Source organism: Gekko japonicus, unplaced genomic scaffold (assembly GCF_001447785.1).
Source record: "Gekko japonicus isolate JY-2015 unplaced genomic scaffold, Gekko_japonicus_V1.1 scaffold410, whole genome shotgun sequence".
In the NCBI taxonomy this organism is placed as follows: Eukaryota; Metazoa; Chordata; class Lepidosauria; order Squamata; family Gekkonidae; genus Gekko; species Gekko japonicus.
Genome location: NW_015167067.1, coordinates 358533 through 379542, shown reverse-complemented (window position 1 = coordinate 379542; position 21010 = coordinate 358533). Strand labels below are relative to the sequence as shown.

Genomic DNA, 21010 nt, shown 5'->3' with positions numbered 1-21010 from the left:
CTGAAGGTACCTAATTTCTGTGCAAACTTTGAATTTCAGCCAACCAGCACTTTTACACTTTTTTTTTTAATAAAGATTTAAGATTGTATTAACTCCCCTAAAAAGGTGAGGTATTTCGCTTAAAAGAAGAAATGGGAAGGGTAGACAGTGGGAGAAAGAGAAAGCTGAGTGATATATAAACTGGTAAATTAAACTGTTAGTAATGTCCAAATAATCTTCTTGAGCTTCTTCTGTTTGTTGTCAAACTTCTTTTCTTGGTCACATGTAATTCTCTGTTAGTATGTTAGTAATGTTCCTTTGAATTTCTGTTTAAAAAACCCTCTTCTGGGCGCATTCAGAACCGCTTCTTTGCGTGCTGGGTACTTTTACTGTCGCTGACGTGGAGGAGCTTCCTCTGTTATCTTCTCCTTCCGGCTTGTTCGATCGTCCTTCGGGTTGCTGTTAACACTCTCAGTTCATGCACTATAAATCCTCTTCCTTTCATGCCATTTCAGGAGGTCCCCCGCTTTGAGAATGGAATTAATTTCATTTTCGCTTTTTTATCCGCAGCACTTTTACACTTTTATAGTAACCTGAATTTTACCCTAAGCTGAAAGAGAAACAGGTGTCGTGTTTAACAATGGCGAAACAGAAAAGATACACATGTGTTCCAGAGAGTAGAAGGCCATATGTGATGGTTCATAATTTATACACATTTCATGCTAAAATTAAATCTCTGCATGATTGGGGAAGGGAGTTTTTCTTGAGGGGAGGAAGTTCAGGGCAATCATTGCAGACTCTATTTCCTTTTTAGGAGATGGCACAGGAGTCACGGTGTATTTGTAAAAAGCTATTTATTTTCATTCTAGAAACAGACAGTGAACAATAGGGTTGCAACAATGCTAGTCCCAAAACACCAGCAATGGAAGCTCCAAGCTTGTTAACATGGTAAACACAGATGGGCTCCAAAATGGTATACGCAGTACCTTCCAGACACACCCCAGTTTCTTCTCAGTTCTCCCTTCCAGCCTCCCCAAACTGCTGTTTAAATTCTCCTACTTTTACACTGGCAATTAGTCACAAGCGTGTCCCCCATGTTTCGTTTGAAAGTGTTTATGTACAAAATCCACAACACTGGGGGGAGTCTCATCTTTCAAAAGAAAATCTAATAGAGAAAATCGGGTGCAAGAAGATGCATGTGAATGTACCAGACAAAATATGACATTTTAAAGCTTCAGTGGGCTTGCATGGCAACTACAGGTAGTAGAATGAGTCCTATATCCCTTTTTAAGAAAAGTTTATTTAGTTAGTGACTTTTTTTATAACCCACATTTCTGCCCAATGTGGATCCCAAGTGGCTTACAGCATTCTACCATTTTCCATTTTATCCTCACAGCAATCCTGTGAGGTGGGTTAGGTTGACAGTATGTGACTGGCCCAAGGTTACACAGCAAGCTTTCATGGCACGGTGGGGATTCAAACCTGGGTCTCCCCGTTGGATTTTTCGGCACAGTGCAGAATATTAATACACTCTGCCCTTTAACATAGCTTGTACACATTGCAAAATGTAAAGGCTGCACACTGGAGTTTAACACTAAAAGCAGTCATGAGGTTGCTTGAATTAATGTCCGTCTTTCTTACTTTCTGAGATCTGTAACTATGTATCAGTCATGCATAAGAGTGTTAGAGATCATGAATATTTTATTTCTGAATAAAGTGAATAGCAACAGCCTTTCAGTCATCGCTAACATGCAATTTTCACTGAGCTGTCAATCATATCTTACAAGGAATGACCCTTCTCTCCCTCTATCCTTAGCTGGCATGCACATCAGTAAGCAGTTCTGGCTCCAAGCAGATGCCAAGTAAGGGAGTGATTTATCTCAAGTGCATCCAGTGATGGGCAACTCTGCATGCCAACCATGCCACTGATTAAAGGAAAGGCACGGATTGTACTCAGAGTGCCTGCCCTAGCTTTCAAGATATGCCTCCAGTGATAGCCAAATCTTGTAGATTGCTTTGTCAACACTGTCTGGCAGCCCACAATTGCTGTTCAAAATATCTTCATTTGCCATGCGTTGCAATTTACAAGCACTTTCAGTTTAATCAGTCAGTGTTTGGAAAGGTTGTGGTCTGGCATTAGGCCTTTTCATTCCACTTGCCAAGCCTAAATCATTTTTGCTAAGTCTGAATTAAGAAGCAGCTCCTAACGTTGCTACTTTTTGGGTTTTTCTCCTTTTTCTTTTTTTAATTGCAGGATTGCCAAAGAAACACAACTGGAGACCACTGTGAAAAATGTCCTGATGGCTATTTCGGGGATGTTACTACAGGGCTGCCTACTTTCTGCCAGCCATGTCCTTGTCCCTTGCCATTGGTTGCCAAGTAAGCTAATCAGAATGTAATCATTTAAGGCTACTCACTCTGATAACTGTCCTTCCTGCTGTAGTCCATTGTACTTCCTGTGGGAGTGGAGCCTGAGGAGGGTGAGGTTGGGAAGGGGAGGGACCTCAGCAGGGTATAATGCCACAGACTCCACCCTCCAGAGCAGCCATTTTCTCCAGGGGAACTGATCTCTTGTCAGTTGTGATCCCAGGAGATCTCCAGCCACCACCTGGAGGTTGGCAACCCTATCTGGAAATCTCCTAGAATTACACAGCTGATTTTCAGACTACAGAGATCAGTTCCCCTGGAGAAAATGGCTGCTTTGGAGGGTGGACTCTGTGTCATTATACCCCACTGAGTTCCCTCCCCTCTCCAAACTCTGCCCTCCCCAGGCTTCACCAGCAGATCTATAGGAATTTCCCAGCCCATATTTGGCAACTCCGTGACACAGCTAATGAGGATCGTTGTTGGCCCAGTTCAAAATGGGCAGTCTGGAAAGACAGTTTTCCATTTACTTTAGTAATATAGCTCTTACTTAACATATAAAGCCTCGGGATCACTCCCCAGTATCTCTACTTCTACCAAAGCTGGAAAAGATCTTTGCCACCATTTCTGGAAAAGCCACTGGTACCAATCGGAGTAAGTGGACCTATGGTCAGGTGCCCTAACACAGAACACATGTTGTGATGAATATTCATAGTGAGGAGATGTGTCTCGTACATATTCACCAAAAGTGGGGGATAATGCACAATAAATACATAGTAGAAACAGGGATTTCGTACAGTAACTGGTGAATGTACACATTCCAAATGGTTGGTCTGCAAATCTTCTGGTCACTCTGCAGAATTCCGTTGCTTTACCATATTTATTCCCATGCCTCCAACCTAAATGTTAATTTGCACTGTAATGTATTCATCTCCGACAGCATGCGAGGCTAGTCTCCACGCGGTCATGCAAAACTTCCGAGCTTCACTCCCAGGGACAATGGCCCTTGTGGATCCTAGTCTGCGCCAATCAGAGGGCTAGGCTCCTGGCCGAGAGCCCATGGAACTCTTGGCCACTGTAAATAGCCTATCACTGGTGTGGGGATGTGTTTGGGTGTGGGGATTATTGTACATATAAGCCAGCCTGCGAGCTGGGACAGTTGTCTTGTTCTTTCCTGAAATAAAGTATGAGAGCGGAAATCACTAGTAAGTCTCAGTACTTTTCACTGGCGACGAAGGTGGGATTCTACCTCCCATGAACAACGACCACGAGAATCGCATCGCAGCCGGCTCCAACATTACAGCACACTGCTCCGCATCGTGCCGTGCTTCTCTGGTCGCCACGTACCGCTCCGAGCCTCACGCCGCCTGCTCCGCTGACTGTGAGCACAACAGCGCACCGCACGCCGCTACATCGGTTGCCACCACCACTTCCGAGCTTCGCCTTCCCCGTGGAGTCATTAATATGGCTGTTCCCCAGGAGAGCATCGCCACATTCAACATCAACCACCCCACACAGTGGGACACATGGCTCGAGATTTCGGAGAATCACTTCGCCTACCACGACATAGTGGACTCCGGTAAGAAGAAGGCCCTCATTCTACGGTCCTGTGGAATAGACACCTTCCTGCTGTTAAAGGACCTGATCGCGCCCAAACAGACCAAGGACGAAACCTACGAGACCTTGGTAAAGGTGCTCTCCAACCACCTTTCACCGAAGCCCACTAAGTTTGCTGAGCGCATGGACTTCTTTGCGCGGGTCCAGGGTCCGGACGAGACGGCTTCCGAGTTCTTGGCAGGACTCCGACAAGTGGCCACGAGGTGCATGTTCCCCAGTCTGGCAGACACCTTGCACAACCAGTTCCTCATGGGCCTCCGAGAGCGCAAACTTCGGAGGAAACTGGTAAGCCAGGATGACCTCGACCTGGACAAGGCACTTTGGGAGGCCGTGGCCTACAAAAAAGCACACCAAGACTGCTGCGGCAAGGTGGTCCATCGCACCCTAGCGACCGTCGCGTCGGATGGCTCCGAAGACGAGGACGTGCTACAGGTACGCTGCCACCCGTCCCAACAGCAGCATCGGTCAGCGGGACCTTCCTCGGCCAAGGAATCACAGTCATCGTCGTCCTGCACTAGCTGTGGTGAGGTGCACGAATGCCGGTCTTGCCGCTTCAGGGACGCCGTCTGCCGGGTTTGCAACAAGCCGGGCCACCTCACAAGAGTCTGCCACTCCAGGGGACAGTGGCAGAAGACGTTGGCCCACCAGAACTCATCCGATCTACCTTCCGACCTCCACACTCTTTTGATTCACCACCAGCAGCACCTGGTATGTAACTTGCCCCCCAATAGCCCCAACAAACTGCACATTACGGTAATTATAGAGGCATCCCCCTGTAGAATGAAAGTGGACATGGGCTCATCCTTTTCCATTATCTCGGTTGAAACACTGCACACCCTCTGCCCTCGGGGGGGGGGGCCTCCTGCAAAAGCCGCAGGGGTTGACCTTGAGAGACTTTAACAAGAACCCTGTGGAGGTCCAGGACTGGGGCAAGTTCTGGGTGCAGTTTAAGAATTTTGATGGAGTTTTAGATTTGCTGGTGGTGGAAAGGCGGCTCACGAGTCTCCTGGGTCTTTTGTGGTTCAGGCCACTAGGATTCTCTGTCGTGGGGATCCATCAGATACAAGCACTGGATTTTGCGGCCGTCCGTAACGAGTTCCCAAAAGTGTTCGACGGGACGCTCTGCCGGTACTCTGGACCCCCCATCTCCCTGGACCTGGACCCGGCTGTCCACCCCATCCAGGTGAAATCTGGGCACCCCCCTATTGCTATGAGGCTGAAGATTGAGGTGGAGCTTAATCACTTGGTGGAACAGGGGGTGCTGGAGCCAGTTGCTTCTGCACGGTGGGAGACCCTGATAGTAACCCCAGTCAAACCCAACGGTGACGTGCGCATTTGTGCCGATTACAAGTGCACATTAAATAAGGCCCTGCAAGACCACACTTTTCCGGTGCCGGTGGTCAGCCACGTGCTAGCCACACTGGCGGGGGCCCGGGTCTTCAGCAAATTAGACTTGACCCAGGCATAGCAGCAACTGCTGGTGGATGCCGCCACTGCCGAAGCCCAAACAATAGTGACAAACAAGGGGGCTTTTAAAGTGTCAGTTGCGCCGGGGATTTTCAAATCATTTATGGATTCTCTTTTGAAAGGAATCCCCAGAGTTCAGCTGTTTTTAGATGACGTGCTCATCACGGCCCCGGATGTGTTGTCCTTCGCAGATCGGCTTCGGACGGTGCTTTAGCAGTTTGACTTGGCCGGCCTGAAAGTCAAACGATAAAAATCCCTTTAGGGGGTGCTACGGGTGGAGTTCTTGGGGTTCGCCGTGGTCACCCAGGGTATCCACCCCACGAATGACAAGACCAGGGCGATCACTCAGGCTCCCCCACCCACGTCCAAATCAGAGTTACAGGCCTTCCTTGGGCTGTTAAATTTCTATAATTCTTTCCTTCCTCTCAAGGCAGCCGTGGCAGAACCCCTTCACCACCTGTTTGACAAAAATGCTCCTTGGGTCTGAGGGCCTGAGCATGCCACCGCATTTCAGGCCATGAAGGACCTCCTGGTTTCAAACTCAGTCGTCTCACATTTCAACAAAGAATTGCCCATGATCCTCGCCTGCAATGCGTCTCCATATGGGGTCGGGGTGGTCCTGGGCCACCAGCTCCTGGACGGCCGGGAGGTTCCGGTTGCTTATTATTCAAGGACCTTGTCATCTGCGGAGCGCAACTATGCGCAGATCGACAAGGAGGTGCTGGCTATCGTGGCGGGGGTGAAAAAAATTAACCAAATATCTGTATGGCTGGCCTTTTACGATCCTGACCAACCATAAGCCACATCTCGGCCTTCTGGCCCCTGACCGCCAGACACCTCAGATGACATCGCCCCGGGTGCTCCGGTGGTCTGTTTTTTTGGTGGGGTATTCATATTCACTTGTCCACCGGCCAGGGAAAGTGATGGGTCACACGGACGCCTTGAGCCATCTTCTGCTGCCAGCTATGGAGTCAGACCTGGCCCCGGCTCATCGGATCATGCTTCTGGAGGCTCTCCCCGGCCAACCCGTGCATGTTCGGGAGGTGGCTCGCCGCACTACCAAGGACTCGGTCCTCTGCTGTGTCTTGGACTGGGTGAGAAGGGGGTGGCCCATGGGCCGGGGGGGGCAGACTTCACGGCGTTCGCCTCCCGAAAAGACAGTCTGCCCACAAAGGCTGCTTGATGTGGGGAGGCAGGGTGGTGAATCCGCCCCCCTTGATGGAATGAGTCCTTGCTGCTCTACATGAGATGCATCCGGGGATGGTCTGAATGAAAGCCCTGGCCAGGAGCTACAACTGGTGGCTGGGGCTGGATCGGGACATTGAGGACGTGGTCAAGAGGTGTTAGCCCTGCCAGGAATCCCAACCAGAACCACCCAAGGCCCCCGCTCAAGCCTGGGAGTCCTCACACAGGCCCTGGTCCAGGTTACACTTGGTCTTCACAGGGCCATTCCAGGGTCAGCTGTTCTTTATCCTGGTGGACACATACAGCAAGTGGTGCCCGGTGCCGTCCACTTCTTTGAAAGCTGCAATAAGGGCCATGTGGCGAATGTTCAGTTCCCAGGGCATCCCCGACACCCTGGTCACTGACAAGGCCACGGCATTCACCTCCAGCGAGTTCCAGGACTTCACCCGGTACTACGGGATCCACCAGGTCAGCCCCTTTCCACCCTGCAACAAATGGCCAAGCCGAGTGCATGGTTTGGACGACCAAGGAGGTGCTCCGCCACTTGGACAGTAAGAACTGGGACTACAAGCTGGCCGCCTTCCTCTTCGGCCAGCAAACAATGCCTCACACCACGACTGGTCGCAGCACAGCAGAGCTCCTCCTGGGCAGACGCCTGACGACCCGGTTGGATCGTCTTCACCCGGATCGAGCCCCTGAAGAAGAGCCGGACACCATGTCAACAGAGGCTGCCAGAGGATTCTTCCCAAAGGATCCTATGTACGCCAGGAACTATGTGTGGGGCCCACCATGGATTCCAGCCCAGGTGGTGAGAGTCACGGGGCCTTGATCGTATGAGGTCTCCAGCGAGGATGACCAGATCCTCCGCCACCACATCAACCAGCTGCATCGGCAGGTGCTGCCGTATGACCCGGAGGACTTTGAGGAACCGGGTTTCCCCGAGGCTGCGACATCCCCTCTGCTACCAGAGAATCCTGTTTGCCCTGACACGGCGCCCAACATATCACTTCCCAACCTGCAAGCCGACAGCGTGGCTGGACCTAGCGAAGCGACGTGGAACGAACCACCACAGCCAACACTGGCCAGCGCTCAGCCGAGTGCACCGGAACGAACTCCCGCCCAGGTGCCCGTACTTTACCGCTCCATGAGAGCACGGAAAGCACCCACCTATCTCCAGGACTTTGTATGTGGGTGTCTTTCATACCAAGGGGGGAGGGGTGTAATGTATTCATCTCCGACCGCGTGCGAGGCTAGTCTCCACGCGGTCATGCAAAACTTCCGAGCTTCGCTCCCAGGGACAATGGCCCTTGTGGATCCTAGCCCACGCCAATCAGAGGGCTAGGCTCCCAGCCGAGAGCCCATGGAACTCTTGGCCACTGTAAATAGCCTATCACTGGTGTGGAGGTATGTTTGGGTGTGATGATCATTGCATATATAAACCGGCCTGCGAGCCGGGACAGTCGTCTTGTTTTTTCCTGAAATAAATTATGAGAGTGGAAATCACTAGTAAGTCTCAGTACTTTTCATACACAATGGCAGTTGTATGGTTTTCCTATAATTTTCAATTTCTATCTGTACCAAAACTCATATGTAGAGGAAATGTGGAAGAGAGAACCAGGTATGCCACCCTGAGTTCTTTGGAAGCAGGGCAGGATTAAAATGCAATAATTAGATAGATATAAAATGTCCACCATACCAGTACTCTGAGGAAAAGGTGTCTACTCCTTTCCCAAAGGCACTTCCCCCCCCCCCCACAGCTAAACTATGAACCATCTACCAACAATATACAAAATTCTGGATGGTGCTGCAACATACTGCAAAGAGTGAATTATCTTTCTCCTGGAGAAAGACAGTCCCTTCAGTATGACAGAAAATTACATTTTCAGGCAATAGCAGCACTGAATCTATTGTCATTTGTCTGGTGCAACCTCTGAACATTTATGAGATATAAAATGAAAATGTGGGTTCCCATATTTCTAAATCCCACTGAATCCATAAATTATTTTGTCTGCTAAACTGAAGACTTGCAAGGGTATTTCATGTTATTCTGAGGGTTTTTTGTTGTTGTTGTCAGTTGCTGGTGTTGTAGTATTATTAATTACCCTTCCTACTAAGTCATTTATTACAACTTGTATCTTCCATGAATCCATTAGTTTTGCTGGCACTGCAAAAAATACATTGTGAAGGCCAGGTGTTAAGGCCATTCTGAAACAAAAAGCATTTTTCATTTGTCTTCCTTTGGCATACTTTTCAGTGAGCATCTTATATCCAATCCATACCAGCCTCAGCAAAGCTAATATTATATTTGTGGGCATTATGGCTGGAAAATCTGTAGCCAATTTTAATCATGTATGCATTTATTTATTATAATTACTGGGGATATTTATAACCCATAATCTAAAGGTGCTCCTCTTTTTTCAGTTCCCTTCAGGATGCTAGATCAAATGGTTTATCATGCATTTGTTGTGAGATGAAATACATACTTGGCATGCTGAACAAGCATAAGAGTTTTCAGTTTCATAGACCTGATGCAGTAATATAAGCTACTTATGTAAATAAATGAAATGGCATGGATCTATAACTCTTTCAGCTTAATCCTTGGCAGAAAAGTCCAGGTTACTTAAACAAAATCCCAAAAACTTTTATTTAAAGGTGGGAAACAAGGTTGCCGCCACCCACCCACACCCGGTGGGGGTGGGAAATCCAACAGTTTATCTGTTCACTAGTGGATACTGGTCTAGATTTTGTCCCTTCTTCTTTCCACCAAACAGCTGGACAACGGGATTTAATTTTTTCCACAAAGGACAACGGGATTTAATTTTTTCCACAGATGCTCTCTGATAAGAGCCATGTGTCTTTCAGACATAAAAAGATGTTCTTTGGGATATGTTCTAGACATTGCTGTGTAAATATGAATCTGCCCTTAGAGCATTTAATATTTCAGCATTCAGTTTTTTTAATTATCTCAAAAGCATAAAATAGTTATCTCATTATTCCTTTATGGTCTGGGTCCAGCCTACCTGAGGGACCGCCTTTCCCCGTATGTTCCCCCAAGAGCGCTACGGTCTGGGGCCCAGAATCTTCTAACCGTGCCGGGCCCCAAGGATGCTAAACTGGCCGTCACAAGGGCTAGGGCTTTCTCGGTGGCGGCCCCCATCTGGTGGAACGAGCTCCTGGAGGAGATCCGGGCCCTGCGGAACCTGGTGCAGTTCCGCAGGGCCTGCAAGACGGAGCTCTTCCACCAGGCCTTCGATTAGGGGCCGCCGCGGGGCCCCCCCCCGGCTATATACCATCTTTGGGGGGGGTTAGGGCACAGGAGGGCAGGAAGAAACATCTGTTAACGTCTATTATGAATGCCTACCGGGAATGTTTGGGTTGTGTTTGTGGATGTGGTTGCCCTCTCTGAGATTCCGGAATGAATAATGTGTAGTTTGAGCACTTTAATGTTTGAATGGTTTTAAATTGTATATTATGTTTTAACTGTACTAAAGTATTTGATGTTTTTATTAGCAAGTTTTTCTTGCCATGTAAGCCGCCCTGAGCCCTACGGGGAAGGGCGGGGTATAAATTTAATAATAAGTAAATATAAATAAATTGCTAATGTAGTTTACAAATCATTCGTTTGAATTTTAAAAGAGGAAGATATTTTATTATTATTTGTCTCGTTTTTTCTCCTTTCCCTTTATAGTATGAAGGTAGTGCTAAAATAATGACAGCAGAATTTGATTTACTATCTTGAAAGTGTGAGAGAGATAAAGTTTCTTATCCCAGTTTGAAACAAAGGAACTAGCCCTTTGAATAACCAACAAGGGATTTATAAAACCCAACGAATAATGTATTCAAACTGTAAGCTGGTAGATTCATTATATATACAGTTGTTCCTAGGATTCATCTGAATGCTTTTTTTGGAGGGGCCTGCCCAGACTGTCTTTATATCTGATATCCTGGGAACTTGTAGATGACTTCCTATTAAAGAACCTATCATTTGTATTGGAACAACTGGACACCAGCTGCTCCAAACTCTAGCAGATGTGCTTAAGATTTTTATCCTCTAGAAATGTTATGGCCAATTTTTTTTAACTTATTCTCTTATAAAATGTTTCAAAGATTTTTGGCCTGCTTTTTTAAGTCCTAAAGAATGGATTCTTTAAGGATGTTGGAATCTTAACACATGTAAAACAAGCATAACAGATTTCACCAGTGCTGAATCTGTTGGAATAGTGTCATTAAATTGTTTCAGAAGGCAATGTGTGAGTACTGTTTTTCATGAAGATCTCCATTTGAATTCTTACCAACTCTATATATGTCTTCAAACAAGGCAAACAAATGCACTCATTTTTTTTCTACAAAGTTTTCTCCTAGAAATGCAGATAGAGGCAGAAGATAAGGCAGAATCATTGGTGCCTTTCTGTTGTGGGAGAAATAATGCCCAGACCTGATACATTGTTTATATTGTATTCACTACCAAATAACTGGCTAAAATTCCACTATAAATCATTAAGAGTACTAATCTTAAAAAACTAACAGTATTAAGCAGAGTTACAAAAGCATATAACTCTTCTTAGGACTACACTGGTCCCGTTCACACGAGGCGATTTGGCCCGGGAGCGGGACAGTTCGGGGGCGGGTCAAACCGGCGCGATCATACCAGAACATCTGTAAAGCGCCGTGATACCGTCCCCGAACTGGCCCATTCCCGGGAAAAAGCGCCTCAAACTGAACCACCTACCTCGGTGGTTCAAACAGAAGAGGCGCTTCTTCCCGGGCGTTTGATCGCCGGCGCGACTTTGCACCGGCACAACCCCGGGCCGGAGCCGAACTGCGCATGTTCCGACATGCGCAGTTCGGCCGGCTCCCGGTTAGAGCCGTCTTTTCTCTCCGGCGTTTGATCGCGCCGGGGAGAAAAGGCGGCTCGGCCGGGGGATCCGGGGGATCCCGCCGAGCCGTATCAACGTTGGCGCGGCTTTTAAAAGCCGCGCCTTTTCCCCTGCGTGTGGCAGGGGCCACTGTAATTCATTTACTGTAACATAAGTTTCATGGACCAGTGTCTGTATGAAATAAGAATCTAGGTGGGTGGACACCTTACTTCATTAAACATTTTTTTTTCTCACTCTGTTCAGGGCATATAAGAAAAGGACCCATGAGGCCTAGCAGAGGATGAGACATCCAATTCTTCCCTCTCTGCTGGTTTACCTGTAGGGTTGCCAACTCTGGGTTGGGAAATGCTTGGAGATTTGGGGGTGGAAGCTGGGGAAGTTGGGATTTGGGGAAGTGAGGGGAGGAGAGGGAGCTCAGTGGGGTATAATTCCATAGAATCCACTCTGCAAAGCAGCCATTTTCTCCAGGAAAACGGATCTCTGTCGTTTAGAGATCAGTTGTAATTCCAGATCTGCAGGCCCAATCTGAAGGTTGGCAACCCTGTCTGGCTGTGATGAGGAGCCAGGTTATGAGGGGCTGGGCTTGGGGCAGGAATGATTCCTGGGACACTATCCTCTCCAGCCCTTTCCCCCCAAGATTGCTTCATTGGCAGTGGCAGGGGAGGCTTGGAGCAGATGAATGCACAAAATTTAGAATAATAGAATTATAGATTTGGAAGGGGCCATACAGTCCATCTAGTCCAACCATCTGCTCAATGTAGGATCAGCCCGAACCATCCTTCACAAGTGCTCGTCTAAGTATAATTCCACTGGTATTGTTAAGTATCTTCTCTGATAATGCATTTTTAATTAAATTTTAGCTTTGCAGTTTCCTGTTACAGAAAAACAGGAGTGGTGCGCTGTATGTGCAGAGAAAACTATGCTGGGCCAAACTGTGAAAGGTAAGCAAAAAGCTGATTTGCATTACTGGCTAGCAATTGCTGAACCTCTGAAATTAATTTGCATACGATTGAGAATATTTGTATGTGTGCAGCATAGACAAAATTATTATTCTAACATAAATACAACCCACTATGTCTGCAAGAGCTACCAATCGGTATAGAACTGTAAACTAGTGTGGTGTAGTGGTTAGTGTATTGAACTAAGACTGAGGGAAATGGATTCAAATCCACACTCAACCACAAAGTTCACTAAGAGTCCTTTGGCTACTTAATCTCTCTCTCTCTCTCTCTCTCTCTCTCTCTCTCTCTCTTCCTTCCCCCCTTCTCTCTCTCTCTCTCTCTCTACCTCTCCTCATAGGATTGTTGTGAAAGTTAAATGGAGAGAGGAAGAATGTTGAGCTTTTTTGAGAAAGGGCAGAATAAAAACAGATAAACATTTTGACTAGTAAAAGAAATTATATCATCATTCTATGACAAGAGGAAGAAAAGGGAGGCAAAATCAGCTGGGGAAGAGGCTGGCATTGGTACTTGCATATCCATGTAGCTGCAGTCTGACTTTATGGCTCTATTTCCAAACAAATCCCACTGAACGCAACACCCTGAGGGTGCTAAGGTTCTTTGACTTGTATGGCTAGCCAATAAACCACACAGTGAAACAAACAATTCCAGGCAGTAAAGGGTATAAAAAAAGTTTTATTCGAATAAGGGACATCTTACAGCCAAAAATTTAGCTTAGATATCCAGTGAGCAGGTTCTGACTTATATATTCTTCTTGCTCCTCCCAACTTTACATCATTGTTGACATCATTTGCACAAGCTCAGTTTAAGTTTCTTTTTTGAACAATCATTAATTATATATTTGACAAACAAGATGTTACTTGGCCACATTTCAACTCTACAATGCAAGTGTTCATCTCGTTAAAAATTATGAATGCATCTTTGGCCATTTTCCCAGACTTGTTTCACCTTTGAATGAACTTTTACACACATAGTGGCTGAGTTAATTCTCAGTATCAAATCTATCAGTTTTGTTACAAAAATGGTTCCTTTATATTGATACATGTATATAAAAGTAAAAAGGCACACTGGACTCTCAGCACACCTGGTGCTCTTGCTTTTCAACCTTTGCTTTGTTAAAATAAGCTTCATAGTTCCTTATAGTTTATAGCTATGTATTTAACAAAGCTTAAAATTAATATTCCAGCTAGCTGCTTCTCTCACAAACATCCTATACCATAGTCTTAATTCTCAGCTATAAACAAAATATAAAAGTTGTGTTTTAACTTCTAGAAACACATAAGGCAAAGGGTTTTTCAGACTTAAATCTCTTTTTACCGAAAGTATAACTGTACTTTAGTTGAACTTAATCATCTTGACACCAATTATAAAATTCCTTTCTCTGAGCATCACCACCTCAGTTCATTAAATGTATAACTATCTTTCTAAGCAAACAAGCAAACAAATAGTCCTTTCTGCCTTAAAATAATAAGCTTCAAAAAGGCAAATATATAGATATTGCTTATAGATTGCTTTAAGATTTCCACTAACTCAATATTTAAAGCATTTTAAACTGAAAGGATTTTTTGATTTTTAGTTTGATTTTTCATTATAGCTAAAGCTACTCAAAAGATCACAGTGAACTTCCAAACCTGGTTCTCTTTGAAATAAAAAGCTTGAACATAGATTTTCACTTACGACAGCTCGTTAACGGTGGTTAGTACCATCCTAAGAGTCTATTAAGTTACAACACCTGCTCATTAGAAAATTACTCTGCTGTCAATTAAATTGAATTTAAAGCACCTGTTTTTACAATTCTGCTTAGTGGTTAACAATTTGCCAACTTTTCCTGGAAAATCCCAAAGACTTCTGAAATACCTGCAATATTCAATAGATTATCATTTGAACCCTTGAGTTTCCTCTACACCACCATTTGGTAAACATTTTACTACAAGAAGTCTCCTTAAAAGAAACAAATATGTTGTATTATCCAAATATATTAACTTTTCAAGTGCAAGTTTTAGTTGTGCAAGCCCCCCATGCCATTCAGCTTCTTTCTCCTCTGCTTCCCCAGATTTCTTTTCCTCAAATATTAAGAATTTGTTTCATCCTAACTGTGCTTCATCCTAAATTCTGAAGGTACAAATTATGATTAACTACACACATACAATGCATATATTTAAAATATACAAAATTTAAGTTCTTCCATACACGGGATTTCCATGTGTTCTCCCATTCAAACACTTAGACCCTTTGGACTATGCATAATTTAACATTTGCATCAACTATAGTTTAGTGGAAAGCATTCTGTGTCATCTGTGTATGCCTTATTTTATCCAGTAGGCTGCTGCCAGTAATAGTCTAATTTTCACAGGGATTCAAGAAAAGGTTGTTACTATCTAAAGGTTATTTTCAAAAGTATAAATTGGTCTAGAAAGCAAATGCTTTCTTTAAAGAGCACAAACAGACCCTGACACAGACCCTTTTTTTTTGGCTGTTTGACTATTCAAGTTAGCTCAAAGAATCTATGCTCTTAACTCTGATTGGAAAGTGGGTCACATTTCTTGTAACACCTTGTTTCACTCCCTGGTTATCCATTTGTTGTTTGAATTAAAATACAACAATTTAGAAGTTTGTCCTGTGATCATCTTTTGTAGTGTCATAATGTTTGTACTAAAAACACATAAATACGATGAAGAAAAAGATGAAATTCTATTATCATTTTCTCCATTTTATAAATATGCATGGGTGGTCTGTATAGTTTATGGTTGGTGTATTGGGTGGTAAGTTTAATTGGTTTGATATTGCTGTCCTGTCCTGTCACTGTAAATACAGGTTGCTATTGGCCATACAAGTGTTTATCTGCCTTGTATACTTATTTTGTGCAGTATCAAATTTGTCTTGCTGGGAACTGGATCTGTTTCCTTGCAGTGCATTTTTTAAAAACTCTAAAACATTTTGTTTTTATTTCTTTTTTACCTGAAGGAAAAATTGTCCTTTAGTATGACTAACAGCATTTTATAGTGCTGCTTGCTCTGCTTGCTTAGGAATGAACTTCTGTACCCCAGGAGTTAGCAGAATAACAGGCATCTGCAGAAGTGGTTTCAGCCAGCTGAGCACAGCGTCTTGTCAACAGATAAGACCCCAAGAATGTGGGAACACATTCTTAGACATGAGCAGTACTCTACTAGCCACACTCGCAAACTTCTACAGATAATTGGATACATTGAGTTGCTATGTTGTGTAGGAATGGAGGTGATGTAAAGACCACATAAAATGGAATATAAATGTAAGGTGTTATGCAGAAGGAGCTGGGAAGAATGCTTTTGTAACTTTTGTAGTTAGGGAGGATTCTTTGGCCATGGCACAATGAAGTTGTTTTAGACATTTTTCACTGCCTCCGTGTGACTACTGGATTAAAAAAACCTTGTCTGGACCTAAGAATTTCACCGTCAGTGTCCTGTGCAATTTTTAAAATTGTAAACCTTTTTTTTCTTTTTGACCTGATTCCTTTGCTAACCAATTGCAGTTACTACAGTTTCTATTATTCTATTGTTACACTGGTTTTAATAATTATATTGATTCTAATATTGCTGGTTCTATTCTAGAAATGACTGATGGCTTATATACTGGACTTACTATACTTGCATTTTGGTTATGTGGACATTGCTTCAAGCAATTCTGGGCAAAGCAATTAATAAATGATAAAAATGAATGAATCAATTAATGCTTGGGGTTACTTGGGGATTATGAACAATTTATGTTGTCTACAAACATTAAAATAAATTGATGGTAAATTTGAAGGTAATACTTCAAATATTCTTTGGCAGAGCATACCACTTGATCCCATGGAAATGTCTGGTTTAGACAACTATCTTAAGAACACCTGTGATGCCCCTTCTCCACTCACACAGAGTATTTACCACCCTCTACAACCTCTCTCTCTCAGGTTCAGGGATACAAATAGTTCAGACCATCACATATCCTACCTTTCTCGTCTCTCTTAAAATCTCTAGAGAGTCATGGCCATTTCACTTCTCAGGTCCTCTCTCTCACTCACAGAGACATTAGCAAACAGGGTAGCCCAGCCCCCTTTAATAACCAACCCTCACTCAGACACTTCACTGAGTTATTGGTGTGGGGCTCTTACACTGTTCCATTCACACGCTGGAACCATTTATTCATATCCTAAACATATATACACCAAGATCTTTACTGAATGTGGGTATGTGTTCATTTCTTTCCCTGAGACACACAGCCCACAAAGTTAAACAAAACAAGAAGTTAACTTTTATTTATGGTTTGAATGTAACCCAGAGGTGCTGCCTTACTCTAGGGTAACTCCAACAGCAGGGGCACCCCACTTTCTAACCTTAACCAGAGACCCACAAACTCAAGCCAAGGAAGGCTTTCCTGGTTCTGAAATGCAGAGCAAGCCATAGCTCTGGAAAAGGCTCTCCATTTTCAGGTGGCATAAGGCAGACCTCAGAGCAAAACCTCCAGTCTTTTTCCCACACCCAGAAAGGTATACATATGAAACAATGGCAGTTCCACCAGGTAACGTATCTACATTTCTAAAGGCTATTCAAAGGCCATCTGGTGAATAGCCCTTCCATCTCCAGAACTTCACTTTGTGGCACCTATGTCTATGTGAGAATCCTTTGTCTTCACAACTGTCTCTCCTGCTCCTTCCCTTAGGATACCGAGATTAAACCAATCATGCATTCAAATGTTCATTAATCCTTCCTGATGCTAATTAGAGACCCATCTCCCATTTTTTTTGTATAAACCTGGGAACCTTTTCAAACTGCCTTGATTGGACCATTACAGGTCAGAAAACCCATTCAGCGAGCCACCAAACACCTGACTAATCCCATCATCACTATTGTTAATCCAGATTCTGCCCCTCTGGAACCTCATTGGTCACACCTAGGTCTGGCACCTCCTGATGCCGCACCCCCTGGGACCCATGATTGGCCCATGTAATCTTTTGTCTTCACCTGAGACAAGCCCCTCAAGACCTCCTACTGGTTGGCATTGTATTCCAAGGTCTATACCCGTGCATGCACATGGCCATCCAATGTGCACTCAGGATGGCGCCTATACTTTGAGTACACCCCCAGAGTCTTTTCTTTGGGCCTTCCCATAGTGCATAATGCTGGTTGTTAGCGCTATTTTCTTCAAGGACCTCTGCACACCTGGACAGGTAGCATTACCCCATAACTGACCCCTCTATTCGCTATCAATCACCTCTGCTTTCTTAGTTCTGTATTGCTTGCTCTTTTTGAATGCTAAGTGTGCTTGTAATTAGGGAAACTTTTAAATAAGAACTATTTAATTTACTCTTCAAATCTGGAGTCTTCCTACTGTAACGGACCTTGGTATACAATTGGTGTGCAATCCCTATATTCCCCTCTGGCCTCCCCTGCTGCAAAGCTCATTTTCCCCAACAACAAGACTGGCCATTGGCGGTAACAAACGTGACACTGAATAAAGTAAAATAGCTGTTACAATGTTTCATTTCCAATTGAACTTTTGAACTGTTTCCCTGTTCCAGCAATTAGGATCCTTTGTTACAAATTGACTCTTTTCAGCCAGTTCTAAGCTGCTCTTCTCCACAGTTTCACTCAATCAGACATACTCTTTTCTCTCTCAGCTCAGCCAGCTCTCAACTGCTCTCTCAACTGCCATTTTACAACTGTCTCCTCTAACATTCCATTAGCTCTCATTTGTCACTGTTAAGGAGAGGTGGAACCAAACCTGTCCATCACAACGCTCTTGTTAAGTTAACCTAAAACTGAGAGTTCTTTACCTCTCTCAGATGTTGGGGAGTACGTCAACCTGCTGGGGAACAAGAAGTATGGCTCCTGCACTTCTGTGTTATCTGTTTTTAGTATCCAAGGACTTAAGAGCATATTTGTGTGTGCGTGCACATGTACGTGGCTGTAAAGTGCTGTCAAGTCACAGCCAATTTATGGCAACGCAATAGGGCTTTCAAGGCAAGAGATGAATACAGGTGGTTTGCCATTGCCTTCCTCTGCATAGTGACCATGTTTCTTGAGTTAGAGTGCAAAAGATGCCAAGATAAACAAAATAAGCACATTTGTTTGCTGTTTTGTTTCATGAAGAGTAAGAATTGTTTTTACAAAAGAGTTTTCAATCCTGGAGCCATTTGTACACACACACAAATTGGAAATTATGTAGCCTATTTGGTATTGGCTAGTAATGATACATATTGGGGTAGCTATCCCCTAACCCTCCTCCCCACATACACCTTTTTACCTTTTGCTGCTGTGGGAAGGATATTTTTTTACCACCTGATATTGAGGCAGAACAACAGAGGCAGCCAGAGGGTCAGCCTACAACAGCATTTATCCATTGCCTGACAACCATTTCCAGGCAGCTTTTAACTGTCAGTTTACTGCCCACTAAGACTTTGGAAGTCACAGAATCTGGGATGTCTTTGGCTGATTTTATGCTCCTGTTGTATTTGTTTATTTTACCTTTTGTGAGCTGCCTTAGGGATGTTTTTCATGGGAAAGCTGCATAAATAATAACCTAAATAAATACATAAAATCTACTCAACCAGGAGGTTCCTATGATAATCCCATTTGAACCCAATTTCACTTTGTGTTATTATAACATCCTTTTAAAACTCCCTTTTAAAATGAAGCATGTCAAAACAGTCAAGGAAATGACATGTTTACTAAGTGTTAGAGAGCCATTGTTTGAGGGATAACAAGAGTGGGGAAAGTATTCAGGGAAGATATTTCCTTCACTCTCCATCCTCTTCATGCAGGGCCAGATATTGGAAAGAGACATTTGGAAGAAAGTATTCAGAGAAAAAGTTATATGGCTAAATAAGAGAAGGATACTAAGAAAGGTTAAAGTGGCACATGCTTATTTTCTACTCAGAGACTTTCTTTTTATGGTAAACACTGATTTTACCTACTGCTGTTGATTAATGGCTAACAAAAGCAAGACAGATGTACTACAAAGAATACGTTATAGTTCATATCCACAACCATATCTGGAAATCAGATCTTCCTTTTTTTGTGACAGGTACCACTTGTTTCAATTTTTCTCATGCTAATCAAGTTGGTTGTTTTCAGCAAGGAAAAATTGGCTTTTACTTTTTGCCGACTAACAGGATTAAGAAAACACAGATTTTGAGTCAGTAATTCAGATTTTGCCTACCATAAAACACTACTTTAGATTGTCACTTGTTATGGGGCTGTGTACATGGTGCGGCAATGGGTGGAAATCTCAAGCACATATTCAGTCACCACCTGTGGAACATCAAAGAAAAGTGACATAAAAGATAAAAACTATATTAAAATACCAATGTGGCTCTCGCCCATAGAAGCATTTGCAAAACCCACATTAATATTAGGGAAAATTAAAGAAACTTATGGTAATTTACTAATCAAGAAAACTGAACTGAAAACAGATAAGACACTATTAAAACAAACTATAAATCTTTCCTGGTGGGAAAAAAAATGTACTAAAATCAAGATTTTTTTGTTGTTGTTCAAGAAACTTTTATTTTCTTAATACATTTCACAAATTCAATACAGTTTTCTTATAATCAGTTTCCCTTCCCCCTCCCTCCTTTCCAGTGGCTTCCCGCAATGCGTTTCCCCTGTGTTCCAAAAGTCTTGTATATTCTATGATAACAATCTTATTCTTAATATTGATCTAAACAAAGTAAATTTCGTTTTACCTCCCAGTTTTTTTCTAGATAAATCTTGAAGTCAACCCATTCCTCAAAAAATTCTTGGTCTTCCTTGTTGTTTAATTTTTTTGTTATTTTGTCCATTTCTGCCATGAACAGAACCTTTTGTATCCAATCTTCTATTTCTGGTATTTTCTCTTGTTTCCAGCATTGTGCATAGACCATTCTTGCCGTTGTTATTAAATACCAGAATAGAGTCTTTTTCTTCACATTTAGTTCCTCCATTTTAAGTCCTATTTTAAGTCCGAAAAGCAGAATCTCAGGTGCTCTTTTAAAGGAAAATTTCAGATTTTTTTGCATTTTGCCGTGAACTTTTGTCCAAAAGTCCACAGCCTTATCACATGTCCACCACATATGGTAAAATGAGCCTTCGTGCTTCTTACATTTCCAACATTTACTAGACATATTTTGGTTCATATTTGCTATTTTCTTAGGTGTCATGTACCATCTATACATCATTTTATAACAATTCTCTCTTACATTGGTACACCTCGATATCTTAATAGAATTTTTCCACAAATATTCCCACGAATCTATTGTCACTTCCTTATTCATGTTAATTGCCCATTTTAACATTTGTTCTTTTACAGTTTCATCTTCTGTATATCATTTCAACAAGTTTTTATACATCTTAGAAACCATTTTCCCCCCTCCAACCTCCCAAATAGTTTCTAACTCATTTTTTTCCTCTCTAAAACCATAATTTTTCTTGTCTGCTTTGAAAATATCATTAATCTGCATATATTTCAACCAAACGTATCTATATTGAAGTTCATTCTGCTTTTTCATTACCCATTCTGTTCCCTCCTTTTTGATTAAGTCTCTGTACGGCAACCAATCTATACCTT

The 21010-nt window shown here is 43.4% G+C and overlaps 1 protein-coding gene across 1 annotated transcript in view; it reads left to right on the top strand.

The window, feature by feature from the left end:
- The window catches only part of LAMA4 (laminin subunit alpha 4), a 155022-nt gene that overhangs the window by 47499 nt on the left and 86513 nt on the right, over positions 1-21010 (top strand). Inside the window, exons 3-4 of the mRNA XM_015412680.1 lie at positions 2234-2358; positions 12350-12430. Of these exons, the coding sequence (XP_015268166.1) occupies positions 2234-2358; positions 12350-12430 (206 nt within the window). The remainder of the gene's footprint in view (positions 1-2233; positions 2359-12349; positions 12431-21010) is intronic.